This window comes from Cornus florida, unplaced genomic scaffold (genome assembly GCF_030987335.1).
Source record: "Cornus florida cultivar Cherokee Brave unplaced genomic scaffold, ASM3098733v1 CherokeeBrave_3.0.0_Hap2_Chr08, whole genome shotgun sequence".
NCBI classification, from domain to species: domain Eukaryota; kingdom Viridiplantae; phylum Streptophyta; class Magnoliopsida; order Cornales; family Cornaceae; genus Cornus; species Cornus florida.
The window spans coordinates 39,875,206-39,892,414 of NW_026775578.1; the positions used below are offsets into that span (position 1 = coordinate 39,875,206).

At 35.9% G+C, this 17,209-nt stretch overlaps 1 protein-coding gene across 1 annotated transcript; it reads right to left on the minus strand.

The window, feature by feature from the left end:
* Positions 1–1,486: 1,486 nt before the first annotated feature.
* On the minus strand, positions 1,487–16,442 carry LOC132271419 (uncharacterized). Its single transcript, XM_059772790.1, has 20 exons — positions 15,067–16,442; positions 14,481–14,684; positions 12,425–12,529; positions 12,246–12,311; positions 11,990–12,154; positions 11,381–11,455; positions 11,119–11,273; positions 7,286–7,421; positions 7,121–7,190; positions 6,893–7,020; positions 6,718–6,774; positions 5,634–5,819; positions 5,430–5,522; positions 5,106–5,191; positions 4,222–4,288; positions 4,067–4,133; positions 3,827–3,963; positions 2,667–2,758; positions 2,488–2,554; positions 1,487–2,079 (listed from the first exon to the last, which is right to left on the minus strand). The coding sequence occupies exons 1-20, from the start codon at positions 16,294–16,296 to the stop codon at positions 1,915–1,917; spliced, it is 3,351 nt and encodes a 1,116-aa protein (XP_059628773.1). The 5' UTR covers positions 16,297–16,442; the 3' UTR covers positions 1,487–1,914.
* Between the last annotated feature and the right edge of the window lie 767 nt (positions 16,443–17,209).

Sequence of the window (17,209 nt, forward strand, 5' to 3'; positions counted from 1 at the left end):
CTCTCTCCGAACTCAGTAATAACAGGAGCCTCGTACACTAAGTTATCATGATCCATATTTAAGATTGTAAGCACTCTCCAACAAAGTAAAAGACACAACTAATTTATGAGAACCAAATAGTAAATTAGTGTGAAAACATAGTCATTTTGAGTTTCAATTTACCATACATAGAATTGAAGGAATTTGAAGCAAAGGACCAAAGCAGAGGGGGGCATGCAAGTCATTTCGCTATAGACAAGGATAGCCCCCAATGAATATATTTAAGTGTGACAAAAGTCAAATTGAGTCGTGTGCAATTTCTTATTGCTGTTATAGGTTTAGTAGGGTTTCACTTGGTCAACTTAAAAACAGAGTTGCCCACACGAAGAAGGCCGGACAACTTGTTTTTTATATTCTGAAATGTTGTTTTGGAGTGAATCAGGCCTGACACTTGGATACATGCCATACTTCCATCCAGATAAATCCCCTCAATGCCGTCAACCTCTTTTTGCTTTTTTATATTTCTCAATATATATATATATATATATATATATATATATAATTGTAGGTTTGTAGGATGTATTAGGTATAACTAGTAGAATCTTATGGTGCATGCTCCTTTTAATCGAATCTCCACTGCCATAAACTACCAAACTTCATGTAAAATTATATCGATTTCAATCATTATCAACTTATCTATGTTGTCCCTATCCGCAATATAAGATCAGAACAACTACCAATGACCATTCTTAGCACCCACAACTGATTTTTGAATTCGAATGTCAAAAATAAAAACCTCATCATTGGGCAAACATTGATGCAAATGCCAACTTTTTATCCATTAGTTTCAACAAAGAAATAATTCACCCACATACCACAAAGTCAAACTGACTTTTGAATTATAGTGTTAAAAATAAAAACATATTCATTAGGCAAACATTGCTACAAATGCTAATTTTTGATCCACTCTCGTCACGTCACATGACTCTTGTCCATAAAAAGTCTCTCGTCCGAAAAAAGTTAAATACGATTATTTAATACGAAGATCTCAGGACTCTTTCAGAATTTCCTCTAAAGAAGTTTACATGATTTGGTACTATACTTCTTTACATGATTTGGGACTATATGGACACGGCCAATCACCAACACTTGTTTTTTTAAAACCTGGCAAGCAAACGAAAAAGAACAAACTAGTGTGTCATTCAAGAGCATCCCTCAAAGCTAGGCACAAAATATGATAAGGAAAGCGCACAAGCTCAACATCACCAGCAGTCCCTATTTTATCGTCAAGAAATCCGTGTAATGATATTAAGATTTAGGACTTAACGGAAGCTGTATCAACACCAACTTTGAGCACGTTTCAGAAATTTATATATTGCCCTATAAGAGAATCACATTTACCAACTGGTGATAAAAAATAAATATAAAATTAATAGGAACGGAACCAACAAGTATAAAATCTCTGTATGGAAATACCAAAAATCCAATCATATCGACCATCAAGATATAATAAATAAAACCACCGTTTATGATTTAGTTTTTTTAGTATTATCAAAATCGCTAACAGAAACATGACCGACCAAAACTGCGACAAGAATTGCCTCACCGGAAACCTTCAAACCTCACACGACGACTGACTGACCGACAACCGACGACCACCTCACAAACCACAATTACTGACCCTCCTTATGGATGCAGTACCCCCACCCACCATTGAATAACACTCTTTAGTATACACATTCTACACAAGGGGTTTCATTTCAATTGCAATGACATTCACACTCAACCACACAACCGACGACACCTAGTTGCTGCAAAATGAATTGCGGGAACATCTTATGGGAAAGAATGGGGTAACAAATATATGACTGACACAAACTGACCGGACAAAGCAACGTCCCAATGAACAGCGGATGTATCTAGTCACCAACAATACTATGATGAGAGGATGGACTGTAATGCAAGCTGCTGCTGGGGCTGCAATGATGACCAAGTTGAAGCCAGGGTCGATGGTGGTAGTGTCTGTTGAAGTTGCCTCAAAAGATTAATCATTCGACTTGCAGTTTGTTCTGTGGCAAGATCCTTACCGGCACATAGAACCTATAGCAACAGTTAGTTCCCATCAATAAACAAAAAACTTGCTGTTAGTACGTAAACTGCACCGATATGTGTGCTTAACTACAAATAAAAAAATTTCCAATAGCATACACAAACCCCACAAGGTTATTGAGTAGTTCGAAGTCAATTGTTGATAAATTCCCACTGTAACCAATTGTTAGGCCAATTTTGAGAAGGATTGTAACTTTTGTGATTAATTGTTAAAGATTGAGAAGTATTTTTAAAAATCACCACTACTAATAAATAATTTTGTTTTTTTCTTTAAATTGAATTTGAGAAACAAACTAAACACCCGCTCATAATGCCTGAAAAAAATAGTAATATGATGACAAAGCTAAATTACTGGAATGCGACATCCCGCCCCCAAAACCCAAAATAAAAAACACTCACCTCGGCAAATACTGCCACAATTTTTGGAAGATACTGGTTGTTAGGACCCAGAAGTTCTCTATCTGACCTGTAAAAAAAACCAAGTCAAAGTAGTAGGGTGCAAGCACACTGCAGAAGGACAAATCAAAACAGACGAAGAAGAGTGCTTAAAAAGATAAAGCTATAACTGAAGGCCCTACCTTTCAACCATTGAACAAAGCAGTTCATGAACAACCTTGGCCTCAATCAGATCTCCTTTTATTGGCAAGCAGCCTAACCAGGCAGGAATAACCTGACAAAAAATAACAGCAGCCAGGTTGAAAAAATGCCAACAAAAGATACTTAAAAAAATTGTAGACGACAACTGAAGCCATTTCTAATATCAGATGAAGGAAGAATTTTATGGAACATATATAAAGCAAGAGACAACCCTGCCAGAATCTACAAGTATGTAAAAAGTACGAGCACAAGAATCCACTCCAAATTTAAAAATAAAAATTGGATCCATTAAAACAAACTATCTTATGTAAAGAAAACTCTACTAGAATAAAACCCTGTAGGAAACAGGATCAGCACACCGTCGACTACAGCAGCATCTAATGCATTCTGTTTTCTTGCGAAAACAAAGGAGTCGATAACAAAAATTACATGGGCTTCCTTCTTAGAGCTGCAGTTTCTAGTTACATGCTTTTGTTTGTGTAATAATGATTTTGAATGCCTAACAGATCAGATATCAAGTTCTTGGTAACATAAAGCTGCAGAGTGGCTAACATCACATCACAGAAGTACAATAAAACATTTTCTGCACAAAAGGTTCAGGTTGAATGGTCAAAATAAATTGTTGGAGAATCATAATACTGTATACTTCAGCCTTCATGCTTGGATATGAACTTCAAAAAATTGAAGAATTTATTCCCTGCTTTGAACAGCACATATTTTTCAATTTTTTATTCCGTGTATCATTGAATTTTTAAATCACATGCGTAATTTTAAATCTAAATTCAACCTCGATTAGATCTGAAGACCTCACCAAAATTTGGAACCAAAAACTGCAGTGTGTTTTAATATCACATAACCTAGTTCCAACAAGATCAATAAGCATGCATCAAAGAATGAATGTGATCCACATTTGTACACCAAATTTAGTTAATTTAAATTCAACCCCACTCAAATCAACAAAACCGTAATTCCTAACTTTTGGTGTGCGGCAGATAAATATGTATTTGCAAGCAAGGTCTTCTGGGCCACCGTTGAATCATAAGGTGATAATTCCTACTCTTACTGCCTTTGACTTTTACATATCGTGCACAGCAGCGATCATAAATACAACATATTATAATGAACAGAAAACTGGAACTACCTGAACTGAATCAATACTATCGCGATGAAACTGACATATTTTCCCCAGAGCAGAAACGGCATTATCATATGCCATTAAGTTATCAGGTTGCTGGGCATTAGGATGCCTAATTACAACGTTTAGCCTTGAAAGAGCCTCTGAAAAAAGGGCATCAGAAAACAGTTAATTCAAACCAAACCCCCAAACCCAAATACAATATAGAAAGAAATCAAAGCCCAATTACATGTAAATAGATCCTACCTCCAACCAAAGGTTTAATAACCGAACCCCCAAATTCTGCACAAACACCAAGTCCATATACAGCCGCCTGCAAATAATGATCATATAGTTCAGATGCCATCACTAAGAAAAGTAATCAGAGGCATGAAATCTAACATTACTATTTTTGTGCATACCTGTCGAACATCAGGGTTATCGTCATTGCAGGCTTCCAAAAGGAAAGGAAGATATGTATCATAATATCTGGTCCAAACATGAAGGAAAAATGAACAATTAAATTGCACGAATAGCCATAAATTACATCAGCAGTCAGCACCCACCCCAAAAGAAGCAATAAATTAATCGTGTCGGACACACTGATACTTGTAGAACATGGTGAGATGTGTCCTGGAATTTGAACTTTTTCCCCAGGTGGGACATGGCAAAGGCACGTTTGGGACTAACAGCAAGGTAATTTTGTAATTATTCTTCTTAGAAGAATGTGATTCCAATGCAATTTTAAAATATAGTATGGATTAATTAAAAATACTAATATAAAATTTAAGACAAACATCTAGCTCTAAGCTCCAAATTAGTGTTTTCGTTCATGATAACGTGGAGAAAATGAGTAAATATATACGTATGTATACAATAATATATTTTATTATAATTTTTTGACGTATTACTGCCATATTCCATGTCTTATTTTTTTGACATTTTTCAAATGGCCATGTCAATAATGGTGTCGTAGCCTTGTCTCGTGTTATTATCCGTACTTCCTAGATAATTAATGATCTCTAATACATGATCATTAGCTTGTTTCTCCCAAGGCAAATATTGAATAAGCCACAAAGTTTCCAATCGCATAGTCTTTTTTTATATACTAATGCTTCTTAGTTTATGATTGAACTAAAGGAAGCTCATCAAAAAACGAGTTTCAGAATATGATCAAGTCGGGCTCATTTGTCTCAATAACTGATCTAAAACAAGCTTCTAAACGAATAGAACAGGAATTGAGCCCAAGTAGCTAGGTTCATTTTATGGCATGCTCGTAAATAGATATTTTCAGGCGTATACTTACTTCAGAGCTGTTTCACGACACTGCTCTGCAACATCATCAAATATGCAAATTGCAATCCTCCTCTCTTCAGGTGTCTTGTCCTTACCCTGCATTAAAACAGTAAGCACTTATAAAATAAAATGAAGCACAATGCCAAAAGAGCAGCTTGCATAAAATTCAACATTGACAGGTCAATGAGATCAGAATTAAAAGATTGAGCGGATATCATAAAGAGAATCAACTACACATAAAATTAGCATAACTATAAAAGCAAGATAAGGCACCACAAAAATGAATAAACCAAACTTCAAGTACCAACAAGAAGTAATTTGTGGCAAAACTTACCCACATAGGTGTTAAATAAGATGATAGCTCATCAAAGAATGGCAAGAAAGAGGCTTTAAATGTTTTAATCAAAGTTCCCAGGATTTCGCCAACCTGAATGTAGAAAATAATTTGTGAGGCAAAACATAGAGAATAAACTAAAATTACAAGCGTAAAACCATGTTCACTTGTATGTGACACTCAAAAGCAGTTACTGAAACGAACTTGGTCAAAAACTTCTTCTTCTTGCTCATTTTCCTCTTTAAGCAATTCCCCCTCATCTGCATCAAAATCTTCAGTTTTGGCCCTCTCTGCTCTCTCTCTTTTTCTACTTGAACTGGCTGTTATCACCTGCTTTATCTCATCGACAATGCTTCTGACCTGGCTTTCGTCCAGAAGAGGTCCAGAGATCTGAAAGCAGAGTTCACAAACTACAAATTAGTTTAACCAAGAAATTCAAATAAATCCTAAGACTTGATCAATGGTTATCAGCAGCAACTTTTACAGATGTAAATTAACAACCGAAGAAAATAATAGATGTATTCTTCAGCTAGGTATGACCAGTCCCCCCTCAGGTTTTTCTCAGATTTGTCCATCTTCATTCAAGCTCAACCCAGTAAAATTTAACAAAGCAAGCATGAAAGGTATCAACTTAATAACTAAGCAGCTTATGTTGGCTAAGTTTCGTTTTGAAAAACTAAAGGGTAAAAAGACAGTATAGATTCTACAGTTTTGAAACTTTAAAAAGGTTCATCAAAAATAATTTTAAACCACCAGCTAGGAAAAAATTTGTATGTGTGTATTTGTCCTCATTTATCTTGACAAAACAAAAATAAAAATACTGACGCAATCAGATGGTATCAGTTTTTTCAGGAAAAGCAGTCGGGAATATGGTTTTGGTAAGTTTAGATGGATTCATCTGAAGGAATAGAAGTTTAGAACCCTGAGTTGATGTCCCTACTCTCTGAAAAGGGTGAAAAATGCACATTTATTTAGAGGAGAAAAGGTAAGATTCGAATGAAAGAATTTTTAGCATTGTGATATCTAAAACTAAAATCTTCTTTTGGTAATTAAATTCATCATAAATTACAATAGGAGTCTCCCCTCTTCTATCATCAACCGCAGCAGACAAACCATGGAATTTGTAGTAAAATTTACATATTTTGGTCATCTAATAATATCAACCAACATTAACCACCTGGCAAAATTGTTGTTCTCACTTTATTTTATTTTTTTTTTTTGGTGGGGGGGAGATTACTCCCAACATGTGAAAATTACATAGTCTAACTCATTGCAATAACTGACAAACCTGCAGGCATTCATTCAATGCATCCAACATGTTTGCACATATTTCCGTATCTGGTTCCTGCAAGGAAATTGCAATCAAAATATATATCACTATCTGACCAATAAGCATCATGCACCCGTGAAGATTCTCATCACAGCATAGGATGAAATTATTTAGTAACAAAAACTGCAACCACCTTATGTAAAGCTTCTACCAAAGCCGGAATTATGTAGTCTGACAATTGCTTAATATAAGACTCATTACGACCTTGAGCAAGCCCTTTCTCTACTGCCAATTTTGCTGAGCGCAATAGCTCTGGCATAGCTATAAACAGAAAATCAACATTTCCCATTAAGATAGTCAGTAGATTTCAAACAGTATCAAGAAAAGAAAAAAAATTAAGGCAACGTAACTGAGATCATACCTGAAACAGCTGCTTTCCTAACTTCTTCATGGAAATAAAACTTCAGCAACGGAACTAAAGTTGGGGCAACCTGCTCAAATATGAATAGCACTTTATCAATCACACTATTGTAGACATCCTTAAAATTAAAATAAATAAATAAATAAATATTGCCTCAAATCCAACCTGATCAATCCATGGATAGAAACCTTCCTTCAACTCGTCAGCATAGCAACATAACATGTTACAAGCTGTAGCTTTCTCCTCTAGGACACTAGTCTTGATTCCTATTCTTTTATCCCCAAGAGTGATGGTCTCCATGCTGCAATACAAATAAAGCTAAGATATAAAAATCCCTATATCAACAATCAAATTCTTCAAAATCATGGAATGAGCTTCACGGAGACCCTCTAGTAAATGTGAGATATCACCCTTAATAGAAGAAACCCCATCATCTAGCTTAGAGTAAGAAATTAATAAGTGTTTCCCTGATAGTCCCTAATATAATGCCAAGTGAATGCAGTTTAGCAAGAAATAAACATCAAAATCAAGTATCAGTCTCGCCCCTGGTGGTGGATGTCAAGAACCAGGGGGCTGCAAATATATAATTTGAGAGGAAGACAGAGAGATTCAATCCCCAAACAAAAACCATAAGCCATAAATAGGCAAAAAAAAAAATCAAAAACGACGTCTCTGTCATTATGTTATGAAAACCAGAATTTCTTCTCCCCATATCTCACATATTATGGCAAGATTGAACTCGCTCTCCCCATTTCACAAATTTAATATATGGTGAATGGTACAAAAGAATTTAGAAGAAAAAATTTTGTTCAGTTCCCCAAGAGGTCCAATTAGAGTCTAATGACTCAAAAAAAAAAAAAACATATGTTTGGTGTAAAGGATGTTGATACTTCAATGAGACTATAAGGGATAAGACAGTCAAATATCGGAGCAAGGTGGATATAAGACATCATGTAATTGCTTCTCTATTATACCAGAAGACTTTCTTGTCATGGTTTTTCCACAATGGACGACGATGAACATCACGCATAAACAAGATAATTTACGTATGATATAGAAAGAACACACAAATCTTGACCAGAAAACTTGAGGAGAGGAGAACAGATATAAATGCAGAGGAACATTGCAGAATCTGATAGTGGCACACGATAGTCAGCCAAGGAAATGAAATTAAATAAAATACATCATCAGTTAAACATGAAGATTAATTCAAGTGGTTGCTTATATGAATGGCTATCACACACTAGTCGTTTTTCTGAACTAACCCATCTACTGTAAAATTTTACTGAGGAAAAGAATTAAAGCTCAATTGAAAAGATTTTAATAAATAAATAAAGTAGGAGAATATTATTTAAATAAACCAATCACCAATTGATGGTATGGGAACCAATAACATCACCTCTCAAAGAATTTCAAACAATAAAAACCAAACAACTGAAGTGGGGGATGTGCTTAAATAGTATCTTGGCAACACAGAACAAGTCATCCTATTAGAGATTTAAGAAAGATATGAGACAGCCTAGGCTGATTCCGAATGTGACAAAAGCAATGGATCAAATTTTGAAAGTTAACGATGATGAAAAATTATAACCTTGATGTGCAAAGGAGTCAGGTTTGTTGAATATGTTGACAACCACACAAAACATCGTGTTCTTTCTTCTCATGTTGCTTGCAACGATGTTTTGTGTGACTGTCAACATATTCAACGAACTCGCGACTACCAATGGTATGTCAACCTCCATTCTTACCACATACCAATTCATCTTTGGAACCATGTTGCTAGCTCATTTGGCCATTTACAAATCACGGTACACTACTACAATTTTAATTGCTTTGTTTGTTTGTTTGGTTTCTAGCTTCGATACTGTTTTTCCACCTTTATAACAAACAAAATTTGGAAACGTTTTAATTGCTTGCTTTGTTTGGTTTCTAGCTACCTTCCATACTCTTTCTCCTTCTTTAAATAAACAAAGTTTGGAAATTAATAAGGGATTTAATCTTTTGTTTTGTTTTGGATAAGTTGTTTTGGGGTTTCATGTGAGCTACTGGTGTAGAGAGCGGAGAGAGTTGGGTTGTGAGAGAGAGAGTTTTTGATGGATTGAGTATGTGACTTGACTTCATACTTCATAGGGCGTTGAAGGGGAGTACGTAGATGAACTTCAATCATCTCATTTAGATGGTTGTCAATGCAGGGCTTAGATCATTTATGGTGGAGAGGACGACCCTGTACGTATATCATATTTTCTTGATGGCCAAAGAAGTGTGGGTCTGATTTTCTGGTATATATGTATGAGGAGAAGGAGAAGGATGAGAAGAAGAATCACAAGCCTTTTGTAACTGAAAACCAAAGAAATTGCTTACCAAAGCTAACCAAAAATAAAAAATTAATGTATCCCACTCAAGCCAACAAAATTGTTCGGTTCAAGTTGGTAGTTTCCCTGAAAGAGGATATGAAAGGAGGGATTATTATACCTAACAAAGACAATGAGGACAAGCACAGGAAAAAGAAGGCTCAAGACAACTGGACCTTGCTTACAAGGAACATCCAAGTTCCAATGACAAGAAATGATGCATTTTAAACAAAAAGAAAGTCCGATGAATACATGTATTTACCAAGCATACAGATGATATTAGATGCATACACGTGATAATGCATGCATGCTTATACCCAAGTGCAAGCATGGTTTCATATTGTTGTCGCAGTGATGCACAGTTTATATATTGAAAGCAAATAGATAAGACATTTTTTTCTTTCTTTTTGGTTGCACACCTCCCAAAATAAATGATGCATTGCACACACGGTTTCAAGTTGTTGCAGACTTGCAGTCAAGCGGACACAGGGTATAAAGGACTTTACACTTGCAAAGCAGATTCACAGCCTTTCTATTGGTTGCACAACTCCCTGAATAATAGTGATGCACGTTTTAACACCTGTCACCCATATATTTGGATTATAGATCAATTTTTTAATGAGATGGTTTCCAATTCATTAGTATCATATAAGAACGTTGGTGGATTTCATCTTAGTTTTCAAGTCGCTTGCTAATTTTTACCATTCACTTCTTTTATAATCTTAAATATAAATGAATATACGTATCTGAAATCAAGGAACTTGATTCACATAAAAGGTAGGATATTGAAGTTGGATTAAAAAGCTCAAGATGATGTTAGATTAGAGTTATAGCCTATAGGATAAATATTTTATTACAATCATTGGGTAACTTGATCCTTGACAGCATGGATTTCAAATAACTCCGTTACACCTTGTTCTTCAAAATCCACACATAGAATTCTCTCAAATCCATTCACTTGAATCCTATCAAATCCATCAAGCTATATTTCTTGCTTAATTGAATCCTAAATCCATTCATTTGAAATCCTCCAATCCAAGGAACCTTAAGGATGAAAATTGTTGAAGCTGCCCAAAAATCATATTTAAACATTCTTGTCTCAATGTCGAACAATTATATAATGAAAGGGTGTGCGTATGTATATAGGTCTAATGTGGGTTGGTGTAGATAGATATATCTTCAAGCAATCCAAGTAAAAAAACTCAAACAAAATACAAATAAAAATTGAACAAGGTTGAAACTTGATATTCAAGTGTATAACCATAAAATCAAGTCTTAGCTCAAGATCTAAGGTTAGATCCTTTAGATTTTTTTGTTTTGAAGAGTAAAACGACCACAACCATTGTTACACCTTTGAAATTCAATACAACCACAACATCTGTTAGTACAGGTTAATGGAACTGTTGCACAACGGCTGTTCCATAGTTTGACCTTGGATGCAAGTATATTTTAAGACTGCAACAGTACCAAATACTAATATCTAGGTAAAGTACTACATGTTTCAAGTTCAACAAAATCACTATCAGGGAATAACTTTAAACCACATTGCCATGAACTTGCTAAAAAAATGATATACAAGCTATCTATATTTTCAAATCTTCTTTTACTGTCCAAATATGAAATGGAACTTCAAGAAAGAAGACGCACCTTTCATCATCTGATTCATCAATTTCATTATCTGAATCTGCGGATGTAATGGTCACATCGGGTTTAAGTTGAGCGGACTGAAGCAAAGGAGGCATGACAACATTCATATAAGGTAGAAAGTCCTGTCCCAAGCACTTGCAGAGTCTGGCCCATGCCTACAACATAATTATAATTTTACCATACAAAGAGGTTGAACGTATAAGAGATTAAGAGGTATATTGTGAATATTCCCCTTGCTTATAGTTCAATATTAACCACATACTTGTAACATGTAACTTGTTGTAGGATCATCGCTCTCCATTTGAGATCCTTGCAACGACATGAGCACTTCCATAACCTTGAATAAGAAAGCCAATTAAATATTAAGTCATGTCAAAATTCCATGTGAAATATTCATAATATATATTCATAATCAAGTAGTAATTGCAGTTAATGAAAGTAGTGAACCATAAATTTATTTGCCAAATATTTCATAAGGTTAAACAATATGACATATGATATAGAACCTTTTAATTTAGTGGTCATTAAGTAAAAAGGAAAATGATATGAATAAATGATTACAAAATACAAGGCAAAAAAGCGTGAGCCTGGGGGCTTTATGCGAGCCTGATTAATGGGGCCTGGCCTGTAGTAGGATGAGGCGCTCTAGCTGAGCCTTGACGAGCCTACGGCTTTTTTGGAGCCTAGGCACACCTTTAACATTGGGGATGATGCTAGGGAAGGAGAAGATCAAAAAACTAAAATGGGCTGAAATATTAAGGAAAACTATCATAACATGTAGCTCTTAATAGAGCAGAAAGGCAAAACATGATTCATATAACAACTCCAAATAGTTGATAGGGTCATTGAGTTGAGTTAGATCGCAACTTGCCTGCTTAGCATCATCCCTGAACTTATCCTTTCCAACAGCCATTCCAACCAAACTAATGCACTCCATGGCTTTGGCACGAAGCATGCGGTTAGACTTGTCAGTTGCATTAATCAAGATAGCTTTCAAGTACGGCATAACAGCATCATAGTATTTTTGGAAGTGCTCCTATATTGATCCACCAAGTGTTAAGACTTGGTCATTCATAACAACAAAACCATAATGTTAACTATTTAACAATATTAATAAAAAAATATACCTGAGATGAGTCAGCAACTGATGCTAAAGCAGTCAGGGACCCTTCTTGCACCATTTGTTTCCCATTCTGAACAAGAAAAAATTGTTAGGTCCCAAAAACAAGATGATGACTGAGTCTGTATAGGTAGTAGCTCAATCTTATGCTCCACGAAAAAGGTATTGATTATTCTACTGTTGTACCTGTAGAAGTACAAGCAATTTGCTCACTATTCCATCTAAATATGGTGTTAAAATATCTGACGTGCAATTCTCGCTGAAGTTGAGCACCGCTGAAGCAGCATGAGCCTGTAGAAATACAAATAGATAACCACGAATGAACATTTGCTGCAAAGTAAATGATAAGTAATCCAAAAAACTCAATCTTGTATGTTGAGGTACTTCCATGAAACATAATTGCATTAATGGAGAGAAACGATGATATATACCAAAATCCAGGAGTGTTCAATAAAAATAACATAAAATAAATAACACACAGCATGGCATGTGAGAAAGCCGTCACGGTCATAAGACCGATTACACCTTACATTATAATATAAAGGCAAAAATCAAGCAATACTAAAGAAAGTTATATATGTTAAGTTTATAAAATGATGCAGGAAAGACCAAGCAATACAAAGGAGAGTTAGATACTTCAAACTACGATTCTGTAGAATTCTATCCAAATATCTTGGTCAAAAACAATCCAATCTCAGTATATGTAGATATTATGCCTAAATTTATGGATCATGGTATATTTTCTGTAAGAAAGAACTTAATTACAGAAGATAGGAAGAGATACAACGGCAATGTTCAGTTGAAAGACCAAACAAACAAATTATCAACAAAAGAAAAATTACATCAGTAAGGCATACCACTGAAATTTATCTGTAGATCAAGCCTGCTATTAGCAAAAAAATAAAACTATGACAATACATATTTACACATTCAAAATGATAAAAGAAGGCCTCAAATCTCCCTTGCCAAACCCTTTATGCAATGCCAATACATCCACCTATCTTGCGTTTCTCTTCACCCAAGAAATAACCATTATCATGTTGCATGTCTTTAAAACCTAGACCTTCAGAATGTCAAACAGTCTAAGGCCAACAAAAAATAACATTTTACCTCCACTTTAACTACAAAACCATTACTACATAAAACACAAGGATAGCGTAAGATCTATTATTCTTATCCCGCACATTCCAGTAAGAACGTAAACAATAAAGAGCATCCAACAAAAAAATTTGTTATTATAAACAGCAAGGAGTCCAGAATTCAAATTTTAAAAAGTAAAACAAGAGGCATTCTGCTAATTAATCCCTACGATAAGGATATAGAAAAGTCCTCAGTCTCGCTCGTGACTGGATCCCAAAAAGAATAATGCATGTAAAAACATTTAAACAAAAAAGCTACCTAAAATTTATAGTCTGCAGTTAAGAATAGACAAAGCGACTCCCTGTGTTCTTCCTTTGTCAAAATCCAGATAAGCATATTTACAAACTTTGCGTCCTTATAATAATATGATTAAGGTTACAATGAATCAATAGTAACCAAGTTCGGTCATCCAGATCATCGTTAAAAGACCATTATCTAGTGTAGTTCGCGTTAGTAGAAGATGTAGAAAGAAAGAGTACAGATCTGACATTTCTAAGTTATTTTTATGAACTGACAGCCCTAAGACTCGAACGCATACTTTCAGACTTGGGAAGTTATGACCACCACCAATACATGGCCCTCATCCAAATCGCATTACTAAAATAATGTCATGTTTCTGAAATTTTTTGGGAAGTCCTAGTTTGGGTATTGATTAAGATAAAACTACTACCATGTAGACAATGAAAAGTTGAAAACCTAAGATATTTAATTCATTTCCTTTTGCAATGACTATAAGATGAAACGGATTCATATGAAGGGCCCCTTTTATCTCTTTACTTTCTTTTTCGTCATGGCCGTCAATTAAAACTGTTGTGCCATGGTATGACTTCCTGCTCCCATTTCGTTCACTCTGGCGGACAAACATACTCCTTTCAATTGATTATATAAATAATACAAATTTCAAAGCGCATAAAATCTATACTGAGCTAACTAATCAAGCCAATCAATATTAATGATTATAAATTTTAAATATGACTGAAAAATATATGTAACCATTCACAAGTGACTGAGCATATACACAAGCTGTATGTAATGGTCACCGGACCAAAGACAAGTCATAATTTATTTATAAACAGCTAAATAGACTACAAAACCTACTAACCTGAACTCGAGGATTCTGGAAATCATCCATAGATAAAGCCAATGCTGGCAACACGCGTTGATGGTACTGAACTTGCAAATCGGGGCCCAAATCCGTAGACAATTGTCCAATCGCATTAATGGCCGCCCACCGCACTCGTGGGTGAGGATCTTGAAATGAATTCAAAACCATATTCACTACTTGCTCCAAATTTTTAATCATCACCTACACCAACAAGGGCATAAAGAAAACTCAGTAGTAGTGAAGGTAATGCACCACTTTCTAACAAACATAAAGCCAACTTAAGCCAGCCAAACAAAAGGCTATCCAAGTAAAATTGATGAACTAGATATCTCCGAAAACAGGAAAAGGAACAATTAACGAAACATTTGGTAACACTACAATCCAGCTAAGCTACCAAGTATTAAAAAAAATATATAAGCACATATAAGTGTCACCAATTTCTGTTAGCAATTGGTGAACCATGAACCATCAGTTATATTCATAGAAAAACAGCATCTCCATCAAAACAAAGCAATAAACACAATATTGAGTTAAGAAATAATCTTTTAATTTAAAAATTATGTAAAATGAATAGTTTTTATACCTTTGAGCATCCCTCTGCAATCTGGGCAAGAGCAATTAGAGCCGCATGGTGCTTCTGCCATTCTGGAGCAGCCAAATATGCCGGCAACTGCTCAGATGCAACAGGAACAATAGTATTTCCACCCAAAGCAATTGATAATCTATCCAAACACTCTTGCCCCACACTATAATTGCTCGACTCGCCTGCGTCCTCATCCTCAGTCTCGGCGCTGTGCCACGCAGGATCATCCTCAATATCCAAAAGCATATTCATCAAAATGACGAATAACCTACTGATAAACTGAGGCAATTTCCTCATCATACCAGGTGCCCTATCTCTCGCTTCAGCAAGAGTAATCACAAACTCAACTGCAAGATGTCTCGTGCCCTCTTCTAGGGTTTCTGCCTCCGCAATCTGCAACATAGACCCCACCACATCCACCAATTGCCTCCTCAGGAACCTGGGCTCCGTCCCCGCCAATTCAATCAACAATTCCAGCGCTTCCTGCGCCGTCGCCTCCTGCCCGCAATTCAACGCCTCAGTCAACGTCTTAATCATCGCCGGCAACAAATCTTGAAACCGGTCGCGATCGCTAGAACTCGACAGGCACTGAATGAAATTAATCACGGCGCTAAGCGCAGCAATCTTCACATCCGAATTAGATGACGAATTCAAGCACTGGAAGAACACAGAGTGAAGGTGCTTTATGTGTGGAATCAGGGTATCTCCGATGTACTGCGACAACTGAGCGAAGATCAAGAATGCCGATTCTTGGAGTTTCGGCGAATCGGACGACACGCACTGGAACATGAACGGCAAGAGCTCCGGCCACCCGTTATCGGGCATAATCCCCGACGCGAGCTCCGACACGGTGTCGCATAGCTTCTTGATTATCGACTTCGATTCCTCACGTTGGACGCAAGAAAGCAAGATCGATTTGAGCGAGGACTGAGTCGCGGGCGACAATCGAGGCCATATGTACGAGTCGTCCCGAGTTAACTGCTTTCTGAGTAAAATCGCCGACATGGCTCGGCCTTCGACCTGAGGCGAAGACTGGAGGAGTTGGGCGAGTTTGAGAGCGAGCGAGTTCGGATCGGTCTGTTTGCAGAGGTTGAAGAAGATTTCGGCCTGTGATCGAACCTCGTTGGAGGAGGACATGAGGTGAGAGATTAGGGTTTCGAAAGCGGCGGGGTCCGGGCCGAGAATCGCCGCGAGTTGGGCTTGCTGGAGCTGAGCTGCCTCGGGATCCATGGGAGACAGTTAGGGTTTTTGGTGTGGTAACTGATAGTGGAAGTTGTAGAGGTGGTGGTGGCGCTCTCGTACTCTCTCTCTCTTCCTCTCTCTTCTCGCTGATATGTGTGAAGAATGGGGAAAAAAATGCGGATGTGTTAAGGGAGGGTTTGGGGTTTTTAAGGGCGTGTTTGGATTTATAAAAATGGGAGTATCGGTGGGGCTAATTAGGGAATGGGATACACATTACAGATGGATGATTAGCTGTGATTTTTTTCTCTTTTTGGAGGGAAAAAATATGGAATTTATAGGGAAATTGCAATCAAAGCCACTGTGGCTGTACTCAGGAGTCTTTATTTGCAAGCTGTAATTTGTGTCCAAACATGTATGAAAGAAATGTCCAATTTATATAGACATTTTTTTTTATTAAATTTGTCATGTCAGTGTGAATTTTAATAGGTTTATTTGTCAGAAAATTTGTTTGGTTTGATTAAAAATAATCCTTGAAATCGAAAGGAAAAGAAAGTGAAGTCAATGAAAGAAAATTTTTCATCTTCTTTAGTATGAAATTTTATTCAAATAATTATAAGCAATTGTGATTTTATGGTTTGAATAGCATGAAACTTACCATAAAAGAAAGGGTATTATTATAAATTTATAAAAAAAATTAAGTAATTAAATTTTAATGTGTGTTTTTATAGAAAATTTTAATGAAGATATTAGGTGGTTATGAAAAGTAATTTTCTTTTAAAATTTTCCGCTAACCAAACTTCGTTCAAATATTTTTCATTTCCTTTATTTTCTTTTAAAAAATTATCAACATTTGAAATTTAAGAATTTCAAATTCATTATTTAGAATTTTTTTTAGGTTTTGTTTGATAAAATGGAAAATTCTAAATAATGAATTTGAAATTCTTAAATTTCAAATGTTGAT